Source organism: Hakea prostrata, chromosome 2 (assembly GCF_041222555.1).
Source record: "Hakea prostrata isolate BN-2017 chromosome 2, UWA_Hpros_2, whole genome shotgun sequence".
Taxonomy (NCBI): domain Eukaryota; kingdom Viridiplantae; phylum Streptophyta; class Magnoliopsida; order Proteales; family Proteaceae; genus Hakea; species Hakea prostrata.
Genome location: NC_142601.1, coordinates 22,500,896 through 22,519,003, shown reverse-complemented (window position 1 = coordinate 22,519,003; position 18,108 = coordinate 22,500,896). Strand labels below are relative to the sequence as shown.

At 37.8% G+C, this 18,108-nt stretch overlaps 1 protein-coding gene across 1 annotated transcript; it reads right to left on the bottom strand.

Moving 5' to 3' along the window:
- Nucleotides 1–459: 459 nt before the first annotated feature.
- LOC149024070 (uncharacterized) lies at nt 460–17,892 on the bottom strand. The gene is made up of 4 exons (XM_089144436.1): nt 17,441–17,892; nt 16,216–17,178; nt 1,554–1,601; nt 460–1,460 (listed from the first exon to the last, which is right to left on the bottom strand). The coding sequence occupies exons 1-4, from the start codon at nt 17,639–17,641 to the stop codon at nt 1,020–1,022; spliced, it is 1,653 nt and encodes a 550-aa protein (XP_089000562.1). The 5' UTR covers nt 17,642–17,892; the 3' UTR covers nt 460–1,019.
- Between the last annotated feature and the right edge of the window lie 216 nt (nt 17,893–18,108).

The window sequence follows — 18,108 nt, the reverse complement described above, 5'->3', positions numbered from 1 at the left end:
CCATAAGCTCCAGTGAATTTAAATCAAGGTCTACACACATATGGTAGCTTATGTATAGTTCATGGTTGAACCGAACACAGTGGATTTATGGGCTTTTGGGCTTTTTTTGGATAGTTCATTTCAGATCATTTCCATGGGATATTCTGAGCCTAATAATTTTTTGAAAGCCATTCCGAATTGTTTCCAAGCAGGTTTAGATCATCTCCTTTCACAAGTCCAAGTCACACAAATCTGATGCAACGCACAAGAAATCCTTAAATCCTTTTCTGAAACCTTGTAATGGGACTTGACTGATATGTGGAATTCTTGAGTTATTGGAATCCTAAACAACACTCAAAATGCTGTTATTAGGACTTTTAAGATGGAATTTTTGCTGCATTGGTTTACCAACTTAGCTACATTCAATGTATACTATATAGTTCTACGCAGAGATGTTTTACTACTTCAAGGCCTCTCTATATACATATTACCATATGGTCCTAGATATTTAATAAGTAATTGATCAAACCCTTTCTTATGCAGCCAATAAAAAATCATCCAAAACACTTTTTCCCATCAATGACATTTTAATAAAAATTTCCTCATGCATAGACAGACTAAACTCTAGATGTTTATCATGGATGAAGAAAATGCAATCAGAGACGAGAAGTTTCAACACTAACTAGCACAACTGGCTAAACAATATATCCCTGTAGGAGGGAAAAAGCATCCATCATTTGTAATGTTATATGTACATGAATCACCTGGCAACAAAGTGTTTGCACTTGACGTGCAGTACATGGAAACAATGGAGAACCATGTGTAATGGAAAGCATGCCACAGATGACAGGAATTTTCTTTTCAGAAATCTGAATATTCAACTAGGATTTGAGACCTCAGTTCCGTTCAGCTGCATTAGAACAGTATCCAGGTAATCACTGTGTAAACCAGAATAGATGCAGCGATCATCCCACAGCAGACCCAAATCCTTGTGAATCAAAGTTGTGCAAGTTCCATCAAGAAAATTTGGTGCAGCAACACTACCTAGAAGAAATAAGACTACCAGCCTTGGAAGGTTTGCTACTGGATTGAGGATCTTTGATTGGACTAGAACCTACATCAATTGCAATGTTTCCCATGCCAACCTCCATTGCCTCTCTCTCATCGTCCTCTCTCTTCTTCCTCTCAGAAATATCTCCATTTACAACATCAATCTGAGAACCAGGTGTGGAAGGGTGAAGATAACTAGGACGTGTGCTTATCCATGGATGTAGGAGACACTGAGCAGCAGTTGGCCGCTTCTCAGGGACAAAATCAAGTATAGGAACTAAAAAATCGGCCATATCGTTTGCATCTTGCTCGCTAAACTCGTACTTCTCTATAAGCACCTTGCTAAGTGGCCAAAATCGCAGCCTACGGATGTGCCTCAAATCACCATACCTGTTGAAGAAATCCCGAGAATATCGACCACCTAATGCAATCTGAAATCAAATTTGGCCAATCAAACGGAAGTTAAAACAGGCATTGGAAATTAAGAAAAAAGAAGAATATTTAGCTCTCTGAAATATATTTACCTTACGCGGCATCATCCCAAGAAGTTCCATCATTAGAGCCAAATGATCCTACAAAGGAAGGTTGTTTACACTTGAGCAATCAAATCAGATGTATAATCTACGAGTCAAGCATACAGAAAAAGAATAGCAGGATCCAAAGCTTTGTTTGCCTTGGCCTTGATTATTCAACAAATACAAAAGAACCAATACAAAAGAACGAAAAAAAATTTTAAGTCAATGACTCCAAAGTTTTGACCATTTGTGGTTTGTCACATGAGGGAAAACACACACAAGACGACACTGATATTATGACAGAAGTATATAAGAACTTATCCTCACTACTACAGTCACTGACAATTATATCAAGGAAAATGCTTATTGACAAGATGCAAGATGCTGACCTCCAATATGATATAAACCAAGTAACGAACTTGCAGTTTGTGGGTAAACCAAGAGGAATGATTTTTGGTTGTAGTACCCTACAGTTATTTACTTATGTCTTAATGGTATGTACTTGATCTAGCTTTGAGTAGAGATCTCAGTTATCAGTAGAAAAAATATGGGTCTTAATAAGTTCAGTGACAAGCCTCATTCAATGACCCAGTCATGCCTGTTATGGATGGGACTGGATGAGTTCCCAAGCTAAGTGGATTCAGTATATTGTCTTATAATTTCAACTTTCAAGTAAAGGAACTGCCCCCTTCTGAATATGACAAATTAAAGGTGCAGTTGGCAGCAATGACAAACTTGATGAACATGTTTTTAGGCTATCATGGGTGAAGTCAATAGTGATTGTAATTTTCTACCCAAAAAAAAAATAGTGATTGTAATTGCTAACCAATTTGATGCACACGTTTCCAACTAAAAAGTGGCTTATAAATGCTCCACACACGATGCAGAAGCATCCAGGTATCCAACTAAAAGTGGCATAACTCATGTATGCTCTCCAAGATGTAGAATCTGTTTTGGTGCTTTTGGGGCATTATAGTACAAATTGATTGAGGTGGCATGGCCATGTTAAAAGGAGATCTTTGGTTGTTCCAGCATGGAGGAATAAGTTAATCCAGATTAGAAGAACTAAATGAGCCAGAGGCAGACCTAAAATGATGTTAGGAGAAGTGTCAAGAAAAGACATGCACATCCTAAGCCTTGTATCAAATTGGAGGCTGCTTTGTCGTTGGTGTTTCTAAGTGTTTCCTCAGAGACAGGGACCGATATTGGTTTCAGCAATCCTTATGCTACCTGATGTTGTTGTCTTGGTTACTGAAACTACAAAGATGAATTACAGCATTCTGACCATCATGTCGTTGCTATTTGTAAAAAGTTCAAGGTATTTAAGTCATATTTTATTAAAATTATACTAGAATCAGAATCCAGAATTTTTCTTCCAATTTATTGAAGTTCAAATTACTCTTCTCTGCCAGCTGATGAGCTTTATTCTTTGGGAGATATTTACTATCAACTAAGGTTCGAAATCTCGATTTCAAGGTCCAAACCTAATACTTTTGCCAGGAAGTTTCAGTGGCCAGTTTCGGCCATATTTTGATGGTTCTTTTACCTAGGTTTTTGCATACACCTGATTTAAGACATAGTTAACACAATGGAAGAAGAGGAATTTAGCATAAAAATCAATGAAAAATACTCATTCACATTTTACTCATTGACAGACATGTTTGCCCATTCTAACAAATACAAACGAGTTGTAAATTGTAACAAAAAGTATTTTAAACCTTCATACAATCAAATGGAAGGTTAAACAACATGGTAACCACAAACTAAATAAGCAAAAGAGAAACTTGCGCCAAGAATCCAAGATCTCTACTTAATAATTACATATATACTTGTACTAATATTCCCACATTTTTAATTATAAAACAGAAAATAATTTATATTTTGTCCATTTTTTAATAATTACAGTTGATATTTAATAATTCTCAAACAATTTAAATAAACAACTAGCAACAAAAAATAAATTCAAGCGTGTAGATCGAGTGATGGTGTCTTACATATATTAGATTCAACGTCATCTATCATGCATAAATACCCTGTTTTTATTTCAAAAACATTATATGGGAATTAATTTTTAAAACCAGAAAATTTTAAAAAAAAATGCTAGCATTTCTCCCAAAAAAAATTAACATAGATCCATAGATCATGCTAAGATTGTGTGAGATATGGATACAGTGGATTGGAGATCTGGATCTTCTAATTAGTTTCTATTTTGGTGCTGCAGTTTCTATTTTCTGTAGTTTCCCTTTTACTTGCTTTCAATTTTTTGTGAACCGAATATTGGTCTGAATATTCTGTTTTGAGTTTCTATTTTAGGGGACAGAATATTCTGTCCTAGTAATATTGTAATTGCAGCCTATAAATAAAGTGGCCTGTGATTTTGAGAGATCTATCCAGAATCACGGGGAATTGTTCCTTCTTCTTCCTTTCATATTTATTCATTCTAGAACTTAGTTTGATTTTTAGAGTCTGATTTCTAAAATGGTATCACAGCATTAATCTGATTTCTGGGTTGCTTTTTTTCACTTGCTGGTTTGAGAGTCGTTTCAAAGTTTTCCTGATTGTGGTAAAACCCTAGTTCACATATAAAGAGGAACTAGAGTTCCAATGAAGATTTTATGAATCTAGATCCAGTATTGCAAATACAAAGTTACTATTTTGAGAGTTGTCTTGAGTTTCTTCTCTCAACCACTGCCAATTGCAGTAGTTGCTGCCAAGGAATGAAATTCAGCAAAATATCACCGAAACCAGCGGTATTTTTCCGTTTCGGTCAAGGGTGAAACAATATATTCCACAATTCGGCGATATATCGCTGAAAGATAAAAAAAAATCACGATAATTTTGGCGAAAAATCACCATATATATGTGATCATCTCTTGCATTCTTGAATTGTTTTGGTACAATCTTCAACATCTACTTGTAAGAAGAGAATATTATTGGGGATCATTAGCGTTGACTTGGGGTTTACCATGGATGTCATATTCCATTTGTGTCTCTAAATTCACACCATCAGCTCTTCTTTCCATTCTAACCCTCCTCCAATCTACATGAGAGTTTCCTAATAATGGTCGCACAATAGAATTTTGGCACTTTCCTTGAATGTGAGATTGATTAGAATCATGCATGACTCCATGCATAGGAATATTGTCAAAACTATACATGTTACCTTGTAAATTCTTGCCATATATACGACTATACCTTCCATATGTCCTTTCGCCAACGCGGAGAATCTGGATCCACCATTACTTCCATCAATAACTCCTTGCCCCGAATAAGGAAAGTTTAGATTGTTGCTGATTGGTCTCCTTCCTTTGGGGGCAAAATTTGGGCTTATAGAACCCCAAATGTCGGTAAAATATCGCCGGCATATCGAGGTTTCGCCCGACACTAGGCGATATTTCGTACCTTGGTTGTTGCTGCCTAATTACTGTGACTAAAGGATCAAACTATCACTAGATGGAAGTAACTCTTCAAATCTGATTACAGCTTCTGCCCACAATGAGATTTCTGGGATATCTGCTTCTTAGAATTTTGTGCTTCTAGGACCTGCTACTGCTGCCACTTGATGATGCTGTAATTCTGGGAGCCTATTAATCACTCCAAAGGAAGAACTCGATCTAATATTGATGCCCTTTCAGTTGTCTAATGTTGTTGTTGTTTTTTTTTTTTTTTTCTTTTTTTGCTCCAAAGGCTCAGAGAGGCCCCCGATTCCAGATACTTTTTAGGAACCCATACTACTTGGTCTGCAATGACCCAACAATATCTACCTACTAGGTCCGCAGAAACCCATATTGCCTGTGATCTACCTACTTGGTCCACAGTAACCCATATTGCCTATTATCTACCTATTGGTCCACAGTAACCCGTATTGTCCTTTTACCAACCTACTTGGTCCATAGTAACTCATATTGTCCTCTTACCTATTTACTTGGTCCACAGTAACCCATATTGTCCTCTTACCTACCTATTTGGTCTGCAATAGCCCATACTGACTTTTTACCTACCTACTTGGTCTGTAATAACCCATATTACCTTTTATCTACCCACTTGGTCTACAGTAACCCATACTGCCAACCTATCTACTTGGTCCACAATAACCCATATTGCCTTTTACCGAGCTATTTGGTTCGCAATAATCGATACTCCCTTTTATCTACCCATGATTTTAACTACTACTTGCCTTCTTGCAAAGAGCTTATATGCAACATTGGAGCTACACTTTTCACCTAATTATGAGGACATTGGAGCTACACATTTTCATTGTTTGATGGTTCATTTGACATGAAGATTGTTGCCTACTGAAATTCTCTCGGTGTTTATCAATGTAGGCTTGTGCTCAAGATTGATGAAGTTTTTTAATATATGTTCTTGTTATTCCAAGCCATAACATCGGAGATTTGTATGCTCCAGCTTGAGGGGGAGTGTTAAGATTTGCGTGAGATATGGATACAGTGGATTGGATATCTGTATCTTCTATAGTTTCTATTTTGGTGCTGCAGTTTTTATTTTCTGAAGTTTACTTTTCTCTTGTTTTCAATTTTGTGAACAGAATATTGGACTGAATATTCTGTTTTGATCTCTTGTAATATTTGTTTCTATTTTAGTGGACAGAATATTCTCCTAGTATATTGTAATTGCATCCTATAAATAAAGCGACCTTTGATTCTGGGAGATCTATCCAGAATCAGAGGGAGTTATTCTATCTCTGCTGGTTCTTCTTCTTCTTCTTCCTCCTTGCTTCTTTATTCATTCCAGAATCTGGTTTGTTTTTAGAGTCTAGTTTCTGACAGATTTGAAAAGAAACAAATATGTTTTGATGCATCAACTATCAAGAAATAAAAAATTTGAGATGAATACCGCATACCTAACTTTGGTGTGCTTAATCACCAAGAATCCAGCAAAGTAGATGTTTGTTGACAAAGGAGTGTAGAGATTTGACGGGAGAAAAAGGATTTGAAGCCAAAATTTTGGATCTTAGATCGAAATATACCAAGAGCGAGACAAGATCTATGAAATGTGCAGATCTCATCGAAACTGGGTTTAAAAGTAACTTAAGATGGACCGAAATAGTCCATCCCGGTCGAAAAATGCGAGATGGACCAAGATGGACTGAGATTTGGTACTTCTTTTTGCCTGTCAGCCCATCTTTTCTTGGTTTGCTAGGAAACTGAAATTTTGCTGAAATTTTGAGGGATTTGAACCATGCTATCAACTGGAGGTATATCTAATTAAAATCTGGGTATCAATTGGTAGATCAATCTTGGAATTTGTTTTCTAATTCCACCCTGCAGCAACTATGTTTTTACGTCAATTTGCAGACTAATGATTGATTAATATCTCCTGATCTAACCACCTGATATGGCTATATTGAGATTTATTTCCCTGCCCTAGTAAACTCCTTCAGTGCTATTTTCAGGATTGTCCTAAACTTCAATTCTGTCAGTGGTTACTATCACCCATATCTGGGTTCAAAAGATCCTGGTTTGAATCTCTAATTGCTGCCAGTTATTACTGTTGGGTAATAAGTATATTTCATATGCTTTTTTCACTATTTATTTAGTGGATCAAGGACTGATACTGTGATTTCTTGCTGCAAGTACTCTGTTACCACAATTACCTCGGAAGACTTTGTTTTGCCATGGTTGCTGATCCAAAACCTCCACTTGATAAAGTTCACGTTCAGATTACCAAAATATTCAGATGGGGTTTCAAGCACATGCTGTGGGTGTAAGCTGTTTAAATTTATTTACAGGCTAACGGTGGACGAAATACCTAATCTATGATCCACCCACTTACCATTTCAAAGACTCAGCTTCCATTCGTATATTAGCGGATGCACAAGGATCCCAGCTTGAAACTCTCGCAGTGAATCGGTATTTATTGAGTTATGCCTCCAATACTATATTTCACTAGACTGTCAAGGGTGTCGAAACAACCTTCCAAAAAGTTCCGCTCAAGAAAAGAACTTTTCTTGAATAATAGAGCTATATGCCCATATAACAAGATGTCTATGATGCCAACCTGAAAATTGACCTACTGTGGTGGCTTCTATAAGAATAGAAAGAGGAGGAAAGGGAAAGTAGAGAATGACAGCTGATCTCTGTTCAAGCTATTTTAACTGAAATTTGTCCAAATAGAAGGTATTTAAAGAAAAATAAAACACAAATCTTAGTTGAACTCAAAATCAAAATGCAAACAAAAGTCCAGCCCTTAAATAGGAATAGTAAAACAAATAGAATGCTAAAACTAAACCTGCAATAGAATATTCAATTAAGTCCAACTCTTCTTGGACCAAACCCCATTGGGCCGGTTCTTTTGGGGTTGGCTGGAACTGATTGAACCGGTTCAAAATAAGCCATTTTATGCTCCTCCATGGTCATTCTTCAATTACAAGTTTGTAACAGAAATCACTATGTTTCAAAATTTTGATTGGTACGATAAGAAGATCGGCCATTTTATGCTCCATGGATCATTCTTCAATGATAACTGAAACCACTACATTTCCATCGTCAGTTGTTTATTGTCTTATTCTTCCAAATTACTAAGAGCTATTTATCGAGTGAAGATCGCATACAATCAGCAACCTTTCCCGGATCATAGGATCCCTGGTATTAACAGCCACGTTTGTCTCTAATATCAATCAATGCAATCTGATAATCCAAATTATGGATCTCAAATGTAGGCAGCCCAAATGAACAGATCTTATATCAGATCTAAATTTAGTCTAGGAAGCAACTGCATCAAGGAAAGAATCAGATTGACTAAAGATGATACAAGGAAGATGAGATCTGCTTGGGAGCAAAAAGAGAATAGAGGAGAAATCAGGTTCAGGATACCATCCCAACTGCACTGCTCAACAGCATGTGCTGCGCGTCGCCCGGGGGGGGGGGGCACCACATCATGTATATCCCCAGGACTTGCAAACAACTACATCTACCCCTTAAAATTTCAACAATTTTTACATCCGGTGGCCCTCATACTAACATCGTACCCTTATTGTTTCACTAGTACAATTAATAAAAATGCCCTTCAACCTACTTGAATTGATTTACAAGGAGGATACAGATGGGGAATATACCACCCATCATCTTCTCCAACTAGCTAACCCAGAATCTCTGGTTTGGAATCTGCTTCTTCTTCCTTTAACTCCTCTGCTACCCTTCCCCACCCATTATAAACCACCTGCCCCACAACCCTCTTTTGCCCCCACCCACCACTCTGCAAGGTTGTCTGAAGCAAATTAAAAACTAAAAACTTTTAGAATTTTTGCAACCCAGAGGGGTATTTTATTTCATAATTCTTATAGCACCCCCAGATGTACATCTCCCCAATGGGCTAAAACCATGAAACCAGAGAACTACCAGTGCCATCTCTATCACTGAGCTGCAGCACACAGCACCACCTCCATTGCCATCTCCTCATTCATTTCCATTTCCATTTTCTTTACCTATTTCTTTTTCTTTCTTTTTTTTCTTTTTTTCACTTTAAACAAAATCTCTATTCTCCATCTTCATTCCTCGACAAGCTTTCCAAATTAAGAACTGAATCCCCAGTTCTCACTCTGAAACCCTCTCTTTAGGGTCTTGTAAATTGAGACAAGCAAATGTTGATGTCAATCCTTGAAAGATATGAACAGAAAGTGTTTTTCTTCAAACTCATACATATTCTCCAGAAAGTTAGATCAAGCTATTGATTTGTTTCATGAGATGCGAATAGATTGGATCAATTAAACATTTAACTTCCTCGATTGGATTTCTAATCAACATCAATAATTTTGCGCTAAACAAAGTGATCAGATTTTTCGCTGGTTTTTCCTTGGGGAATATTCCTCATCAAATTCCTATATTTATTTGTTAAAAAAAAAAAATTACAACCGACCCAACAGCCCAACCCTAATTTCTGATCCAAGAACCCATTTTAAACCTATAGGTGGCTTTCAGTATGATATAAGGGAGAGTAACATAGTCAATTCCTCTCAGAAGTAACGGTGTTAGTCCCCAAGGGTATGAATGTAATTTTTTATTTGAAGGATATCATACGTATCTGCAACTCCATGGGGGGTATACAAAATTTGCTACAAAATATTATATCCTTTATTCGAATCATCCCCAGTTGTTGGTTTTATTACATATCATAAAAGGGCTCCTAATCACTCTTAACACACTCAATAGAGTAAATAAACTCAAAACAGAACTGAATTTAGGCTATCAAGTATTCTAATCTAAGTCAATCACTTAGCTACTAATCGCAAGTAATTCATCCACAGTTTATGAGTTTATACGTTAAGGCATATTATAATGAGTTTGAAAAAATAAAAATAAACGGCTGTATAACTACCCAAAGGTCAATTACAACCCACTGGCTGCCAACTTTGCTTCTTATGGGCATTTGAGACTAAACATAGGCATACAAACAGAATTAAAGCTATGCAGTTATGCATAATGGACTCATTAAGGAATCTCCCAGCTTGATGTGGTTTGTTATCATGAACAGGGTGTGCACTACTAAACATTGCTCAATTATCAACAAATGTATTCCCCCCCCCCTCTTTCCAGGCTCTGCCCGTGAGGAGCTTTGGCACCAGGTTCGCCCTTGTTGTATGGTTCTTCTTAATTAAGGAGGACATTCTATTTAAGTTGTGTTGTTCTTTTCCGATAGACAGGTGCCACTTAACAACAATGATGCAGTATAAACCGGTTCAATTGGTTATGGCCAACCCCAAAAAGAACCAGCCTAATGGGGTTTGGTCCAACAAGAGTTGGACTTCATTACATATTATAGTTCAGTTGTAGTTTTAGTCTTTTATTTGTTTTAGTATTCCTACGTGAGGCTTTAGACTTTGTTTTAGATTCTGTTTTGAATTTTGATTTCAAATAAGACTTGATTTTATTTCTATTGATTAGATTGTACTAGGATACAATTTTCAGATTGAAATAGAGTGAATTTTGTGAGAGCCTGTGTGGCTGGTGCGTGAGTGTGAGCACTCTCTTCTCTCTTCTTCCTCTTCCTACTCTAATTCTCCTTCCATTACAGCCTACCAGTGCAGCCCTATTGTAGGCCTGCATTAAATAATGCATGCATCAGGTCTTTTATTTTTATTCAATTACTACTTCTATTCTGGTATCTTTCTGTTATTATCTGCTGCATAGTTATTGATTGTTTCTGGAACTGTTTAAATCTGAACCTTCTTTGAAGCAAAAAACTAATTGGATTCTTTAACTTGAAATTAATAGTGACCATTCACATCAATAAATTAAGAAATTTGATTCCGTTCAAGTATCACCAATTTATATCTAATTTCTTTAGGATGCTTTCAAGCTTAGATTGTTCCTGTATATAATCTATTGGATGCTTCTTGATCCCATCTCATAATATTTTCTCATTTTCTTCCCTCCTAAAATCATTTATTTACCCAAGTCATTTTATTCACCATCGTTTTACTTGGATAGTTGGATAGGTTAGAGAAGCCATATACCCTAGCAAGACAAAGACTTGCTGACCCATCCTAGATAGTAATATTATATATAATTTTATAGGTACTTCTATCACAACACTGCTCAATTAAACTGCCACCTCCTTGCCTTCCCTTCCCACCCACCACCCCACTCCAAAAAAAAAAAGCACCGGACCCCAACTGAAAATAAATCAGTATATTAAAGCTACAGTGAGATCAGTTTAATGAATAGGAAGGAATGCCATGTGATGCAGTATCTGAGCCCTCCAAGTCATGGTTGCCAAGGCGACAAGGCTAGGCGACGCAACACAGGGCAACAAAAACCAAGGGAACACCAGGTCACCTTGACCCAAAAATGTGCCTAGGCGACAAAGCGGCTGCCTAGGCGGACGCTTTGATAACCTTGCTCCAAGTCCAAGATCAACTGGAGGGCCAAGTGAAACCCCCACCCCCAAGGGTTACTACCCAGCAGCTTATATACTATTTGTTTTCAGTTCTTCATTGTACTCCATATATCAGTGGCAGAAAAGTCCGCTGTAGGGGCATATTAGGTGTGTGATTTTTCTTTTTCTTTTTTTTAAATTTGTGTAAATTTATTATTCAATTCAGTCCTTATACAGGTCTAACTGTAAAGACCTCTAGTAGATTAAGTCAAATTAGAATCAGGCTAGGATTTCAAGTCCTATTAGGAATTCCAGCCCCCAGTATATATAAAAACACCCTCCAATCTACAGGGAGAGGTCAGCCTGAATATTAAATAAGAAGGCTTCTCTTCGAGTAATTCTGATGTGAACCACCAGGACCATCCAAATAGAGGCTGCAGGAAGACCTAGGGCAGCAGCCCCTCTCACCAGGACTCCAGATCTACTATTACTTTGCTATTTGGACAAATCCTTTATAAGATATGACAGGGTCCTAGTCCATCTAGGAGTCCTAGTTAGAGGAGGGCTCCTATAGTCAAAGTCCAAGCATTAGTTAGTAACCTATAGTGAAAGTCCAAGCATTAGTTAGTAATCCTTCTTATCTCCAATTTTGTTTATTTGATTTAAGTTGTAATTAGTAGTTGAAAGTTTTAGTTTGAGTTGGAAGTAGAAGTCTTTAATTGTAAATTATTTTTAATAGACCTCCTCAGGTGTCAGTCTTATTAGCAGTTCCTCATTTTTTCGGCTATAAATTTAAGGCCAAGGGTTGTAAACAAATCAATTGACTGATGAATAAAATTATGCAAGGAGAGTGCGATTGGACTGTGTAGGGATTCCAAGGAAACCTTTCGGCAGCCTTGGTGATGTAAATCACAAAACAGACCCTTACTAAAAGCTGCAAGAAGCACTAGGCAGCAGCCCTTTCATGTGCAACCCTAGAAGTATTCTTGTCATTTTCCAAAAGTTTAACCACTTTATGTTTATAGAGTTTTAATTAGGGGCGACTTCCCTTAATGAAAGAAGTTCTAGTAGTTGTTGGCAGTCTTTGTTGTTATTTGAGTTCAAATTGTAATTAAGTAGGAGTTTGAGTTAAAGTTCTAGGCATTTCTAGAATAGAAGTCTCTAGTATCGAGTTCTATTAGGAGTCTTTCTTATTTGGCTATATATTCAAGGCCCCTTTCACTTACCTATCAACCCTAGCTTAACCTAATACCCTAAACCCTAGCCACAAGTCCTACAATACCAATTAGCCTTTCCGCAAGCCTCACGAACCCTAGAAAAGTGCTGCTAATCATCTACAGCAGTAAGAATAGTCATTCCCCTCCTTGGTTTACATCACTAGATGTTGTTCTTCTCAAGTGAGTTTCATTCCCTACAGCAACTATGGCAAGTGACCTTCATCGTCTTCATTAATGACAGCAAAGTGACTAATAACCACCCCCATCCCCAACCCTAGTATCTTCTCCACCTCCATCCTTCCTTTCTCTTGCGGCAGCCTAGAAGTTTTCTCCCAACCCTAAAAACCTAAACCCATCTATTCCCGACCCCAAACACTATTCCCTCCTGGAAATAACATCCTCCCCCCCCCCCCCCCAAATTAGCCTTCAAGCAAAACAGCAGCCAAATTCTACCCCCCAAAACCCTAGTTGACATCTACTTGTTCATTCAGAAAACCTAAACCCTAGGGCTGAATCTGAAATTGCAGAAACTAAAGTCAGACCTAAATATCAATCAACTGACTTCATAAACCCTACTGGCCAAACCTAGACAACAACCTTTCCAACCCTAGAGTTACCCTAGAACCCTAGCTGCAAGGTTCCAACCCCATTTACCCCCAGCTGCAGGGTCTATAAATCCTAATTGGGTCTGCTATTCATCAAATAATCCAGCAGCAGTGCCTTCCCCCCCCCCCTCTCTCTCTCTCTCTCTCTCTCTCTCTCTCTCTCTCTCTCTCTCTCTCTCTGTGTGGTTCACATCAAAATTCCTCATGTTTTTTATTAAGTTTTAGTTCTGTCAATAAAGAATTGAAGATCCAAGGCTAAGAAGGGTTCTAAGGTGAGGTCAAGCCTAGAAACCTGCTTCTGGTTGAATATCAGAGCTCAACCTTCACTATCAACCTGAATTTTCCTGTCTACAAGGCTCCAATAAGGTACAACTGGTAGCCCACAGAACCCTCTTTCTCATCATCTTTTAATTTTCTGTTTTGGACCCCAAACCCTGTTCCAACCCCTTCTCCCCCGTCCTACATCAAGAATAGCCTCACCTCCATAACCAGCCACTGGTTTCACCACAAATTCCAGTGATCAATTCACCACCATACCCCTTCTCTTCAATTCAAAATTAAGCCTAAAGACCAGGCTATCTTCAAATCTGATCATTCTTGTTTTTATCACCCACTTTTCCCCCAAAATCAAGAAATATAATATCTCCACATTCCACCATCCAAATCCATTTGAAACTTGGGGAGATAATTCTTGGCAGTAATAGCTAGACTCAATCCAAATTTCACACAATTCCCATAAGCTTTCATCCCATATCTCAAGAACCTGCCCCATCCCAGGATTCTAAATCTCTCCAAAACTAACACCGCATCATCCTTAGTACCACTCTAAATCCAATTGCCCTGATGAGAAATACAAAGACCATCAATACAATCCTAGTTGGGGGACTTATTCAGGAACCATCCCATACATCATACTTGAAATCAAGTGTAGGGATTGGACATTAGTCTTGAGATCTTAGAAGACTAAGCCTTATTCGAGTGAGGCTGCATCACTATGACTCTTATAAAGTAAGACGGAATACTATGAGTATTACTCAAGCACTTTCAACATGCTGATGCAGTATCTACCTAGGCACCATCAGTGAAGCCGGGAAGAAGAAAAGTCTGCAGCTTCAAGAATTTCAGCTTTTCTATTTTCTCTAGGAATCCTACACTCACTAAGAATCATACACCTAGTTTATTATGGAGTTCTGTTTAAGTAAAGTATACTTAAGTTCACAGAGAATTATACAGCTAGTTCTATCAAGGTCTACTAGGCAGAGTTCAGTTTTATTAATTTTACTATTGTGATTCCAGCTAAGTTTCCGTTATGAGTTGATGTAAAATATAGTTACCAAAGCATCGCCAAGGAGTTTTAGGAGTCCCAAGGCGATGGCTCGCTTTTTTTGGATGCAAAAATATCTATGCTTTATGTCTTGTACACCATATGATGTCTGTGGGCTGAGCAATTGCTTTTCTACATTATGCATTTAGATAGATTTCACTTTTTGGGGTTATTTCAATGATCAAAATTTATCTACAACACTACATATTATTGGTAGTTCACTTTGTTACCAAGAAACGAGAAACATGAGATCAGACTAAGGTTAAAGAAACAGGGTCAACTGAGGGCTGAAGGCATGTGTACGATACTTTCATAACTATATAAATCATAATCAGTTGTTACTACTTATTACCCTATGTTGCTTTTGTATTCTGATGAGATGAACTTACGTTTATTTTTTCATTTTTTTAATTTTTTTTACTACAATCCTGCATCATTATGACTTTAATATTAGTTTAGCTTATAAGTATAATTGCATAAGTTTTAATACGCTATTTATGCCATATAAAATGATTGTATGATAAAGTGTACACTAGAATTATTTGTTCGCAAAGGTGATGCCATACAGCCGCCTAATTCCCATGGCACTCAGGGGAGCCCTCAAACCCCATGGTCTCTTCGCATAGGTCCAGTCTCATTATGAATTGATTGACTTTCCATATGTCAAGTCCTATTTAGTGTAGGAGGTAAGCTGGAAATGATTTGTCATCATGTCAATAATGAAGAAATGTTCATGTCTAGCACATTTTTTGAGTACTGTACACATAGATTGGTAGGATACATTCTTATTTTATTTAGGAAAAAAAGGTGTGTTATACTTTTTCCAGTACATTGAACACACAAACACACACTCTCACTCGATGAATGATGCTGGCTTTATGCATTTTTCTGTGCTGATATACTCCCTTTTGTGGTGATCAGTGAACCAAAAGGCTCTGTAAAGGAAGTTCCAGGAACCAATGGTATCACTGGTAATGATTCCATCCATGCAGATCAGATGGGGATCCCTTGCCATCATTATCACCGTCAACAACTCAACCTTATCCCAACTAAATCGGGTCAGCCATATGACTCCTTAATTCTTTCTATTTAGTTTAACTTTCAAAAAAACTATAAGACTTTATCATTTTCAAGAGTCTTAACATGTTACTGCTTCTTCAAAATCTGTTATTTTCTGGTTCAATCTTTCGACTCTGATTTCAAAGGATTCTGTTTACTGCTTAATCAATATGTCAGTTCCTTGATTAGTCTTAGCTGTCAAATTCTAGTTCCTAGTCAATTCAGTTTCATATCTTCAAAAGTATCCTGAAGTATTTTAAAATCTGACCACTGGATTGCTTTCCAATTTTGATGGTTTTCTTCTATACCTAATAGAGTATTTTACTAGTACATTAAACAGATCAGTTCCTTTGATATTCTGATCATTTGAATTCCATCACTTGATGTTTGTCCTTTCCCTACAATCCTGCCATAAGCTAATCTCCCATTGGATTTCTCTAGTTCAGGATAAGCATTGATTTTCACTCTGAGTAAGATACACATAGTATAGCCCATGAAATAGGAAAATAATAAGAAAGTTCCTCCAAAAGTTTACAAGAAGCATCCAAAGGAATTTCTTTCAAATAAATGTCCTAACAGTAATGGGTAAGAAAGCAAATGGTAAAATGATAAGAAGCGATATGCAGTCATACCTCATCCCTATTAAAGTTGTCGCCACTGTGAGGATCAAAGAGAACATCACCAGTTGCAAGCTCAAAACATATGCAAGCAAATGACCAAAGATCTGCAGAAGTAGAATATTTTGAACCAAGGAGAACCTCGGGGCATCTATACTGCCTTGTCTGAATATCACTTGTAAACTGTTTATATGTCCAACAGGCATTTCCAAAATCAACCAATTTGCACTTAAGGTCGACAGCTGCTAACAGCTTCTGCCTTGTGGAGCGGCTTCCTCTCTTATGAGTTAAAGGATTACCATTAGATGATTTATCCTTACTGTCTGAAGCATCCACCAGATCTTCTGAGTGATCAGCATTTACTTTTGAATCAGAGGTAGTTGCTTCTTCACCAACAGCAGTTTTAAGCTCCGGTTCGGAGTCCAATACTGCTTCCTTTCCTGCACAACCTTGAGCAGCCCGTTTAGCCTTACGACGGATTTTTTTCTTCTGGCTCTTCGTCAAATCACCATTGGAGTTCTTAGTATCTTGCCCAGCCCCCGACTCAAAGACAGATTTATCCTTGCTAGCCGGAAGGATGAGGGGAGCACCTGATTTTCTGGGGTCTTTTTCTGGGTCTATCATGGACAAGAGGAGGATGTTCTCTGGCTTCAAGTCAGTGTGTATGATAGAAAGCTGGCGATGTAAGTAATCCAAACCCACCAAAACGTGAAAACAAATTTCTTTAACTAGGTGGAGAGGCATCCCTCTGTAGTCCGTATACTTAATAAGCGTCAAGAGGTTATCACCCAAATACTCGAAAACCATACAGACATGTTGCCCATTGGGTCCGGAGTGCTTGAAATGATCCAAAAGCTTGACAACGCACTTGTTATCATCAGGATCCCCCTCAGCTATCTGTTTCAGGATTGTAATCTCATCCATTGCTGCCTCAGTGTAGTGCTGTGCGCTCTTTTGAACTTTGAGAGCTACATATCTCTACCGTTTGCAGGAATTGTACGAAAATGAAAACAATCTCAATACAGAATTCCATCCAGCCAAAAAAAAAAAAAAAAAGGATAATTATTAATAAATTAAACTGTTTCTCCTATGTATCAAGTCCCCTTCGTTTATCTAATAAAACAATAAAAGATTTAAGGATAACCACAAGGGGTTCGAACCAGTGCCTGCACATTACAGATGATAACAACAACTAGAGTAAGAGAAAGGTTGAAAGGGAGTTTTTACGGAAGAGGCATACAGAATTGTGAGTATCCCAAGCGAGCCAGACAGTGGAGAAATGTCCCCAGCCGAGCTTGCTTTGCACGACGTAGCGGCCGCTCTTGAATGTGTCGCCAATTCTGATAGCATGGTAACCACCTCTCCTGTAATCTGCTGTCCCTTCGTCTTCCGATGTGAAATCGCTGCTCGGACTCCGATCTTCCTTCTCGCTGTCCCCCATTGCTCGAACAGTAAAAAAAAAAAACTACGAAATTTTTGTACCAGAGAGAATCAAACGAAGAAAACGGAGAAGTTTCAAAGTTGAATTGAATCCATCGACCAAATTAGCACGAATGGTTCACCATGTCTTCGACACAGGACCTGATCCAGTAAGATGTGCTTTTTGTTGAAAACCGAAGAAGCGAAAAAATTAAACGTTAGGGTTCTTCCTTTTTCTGGTTTTTCTGGTGGGCAACGTTAGGGTTCTTCTGGTGGAGCCGTTAGAGCGGTACAGTTGAGAATTGAAAATAATTATTATATTATTAAAACCAAAAAAAAAAAAAAAATCCCTTATTGGGTTTGCTTCCACAGCTTATGAGATGATACTTTATCTTGCCGAGAAATTCTAAGAATTGACGGACGGAAAACGACTGTTCTACACTTCCCAATCAAGGTGACCACTTTGGATCGATTGGAAAGCAACAACAT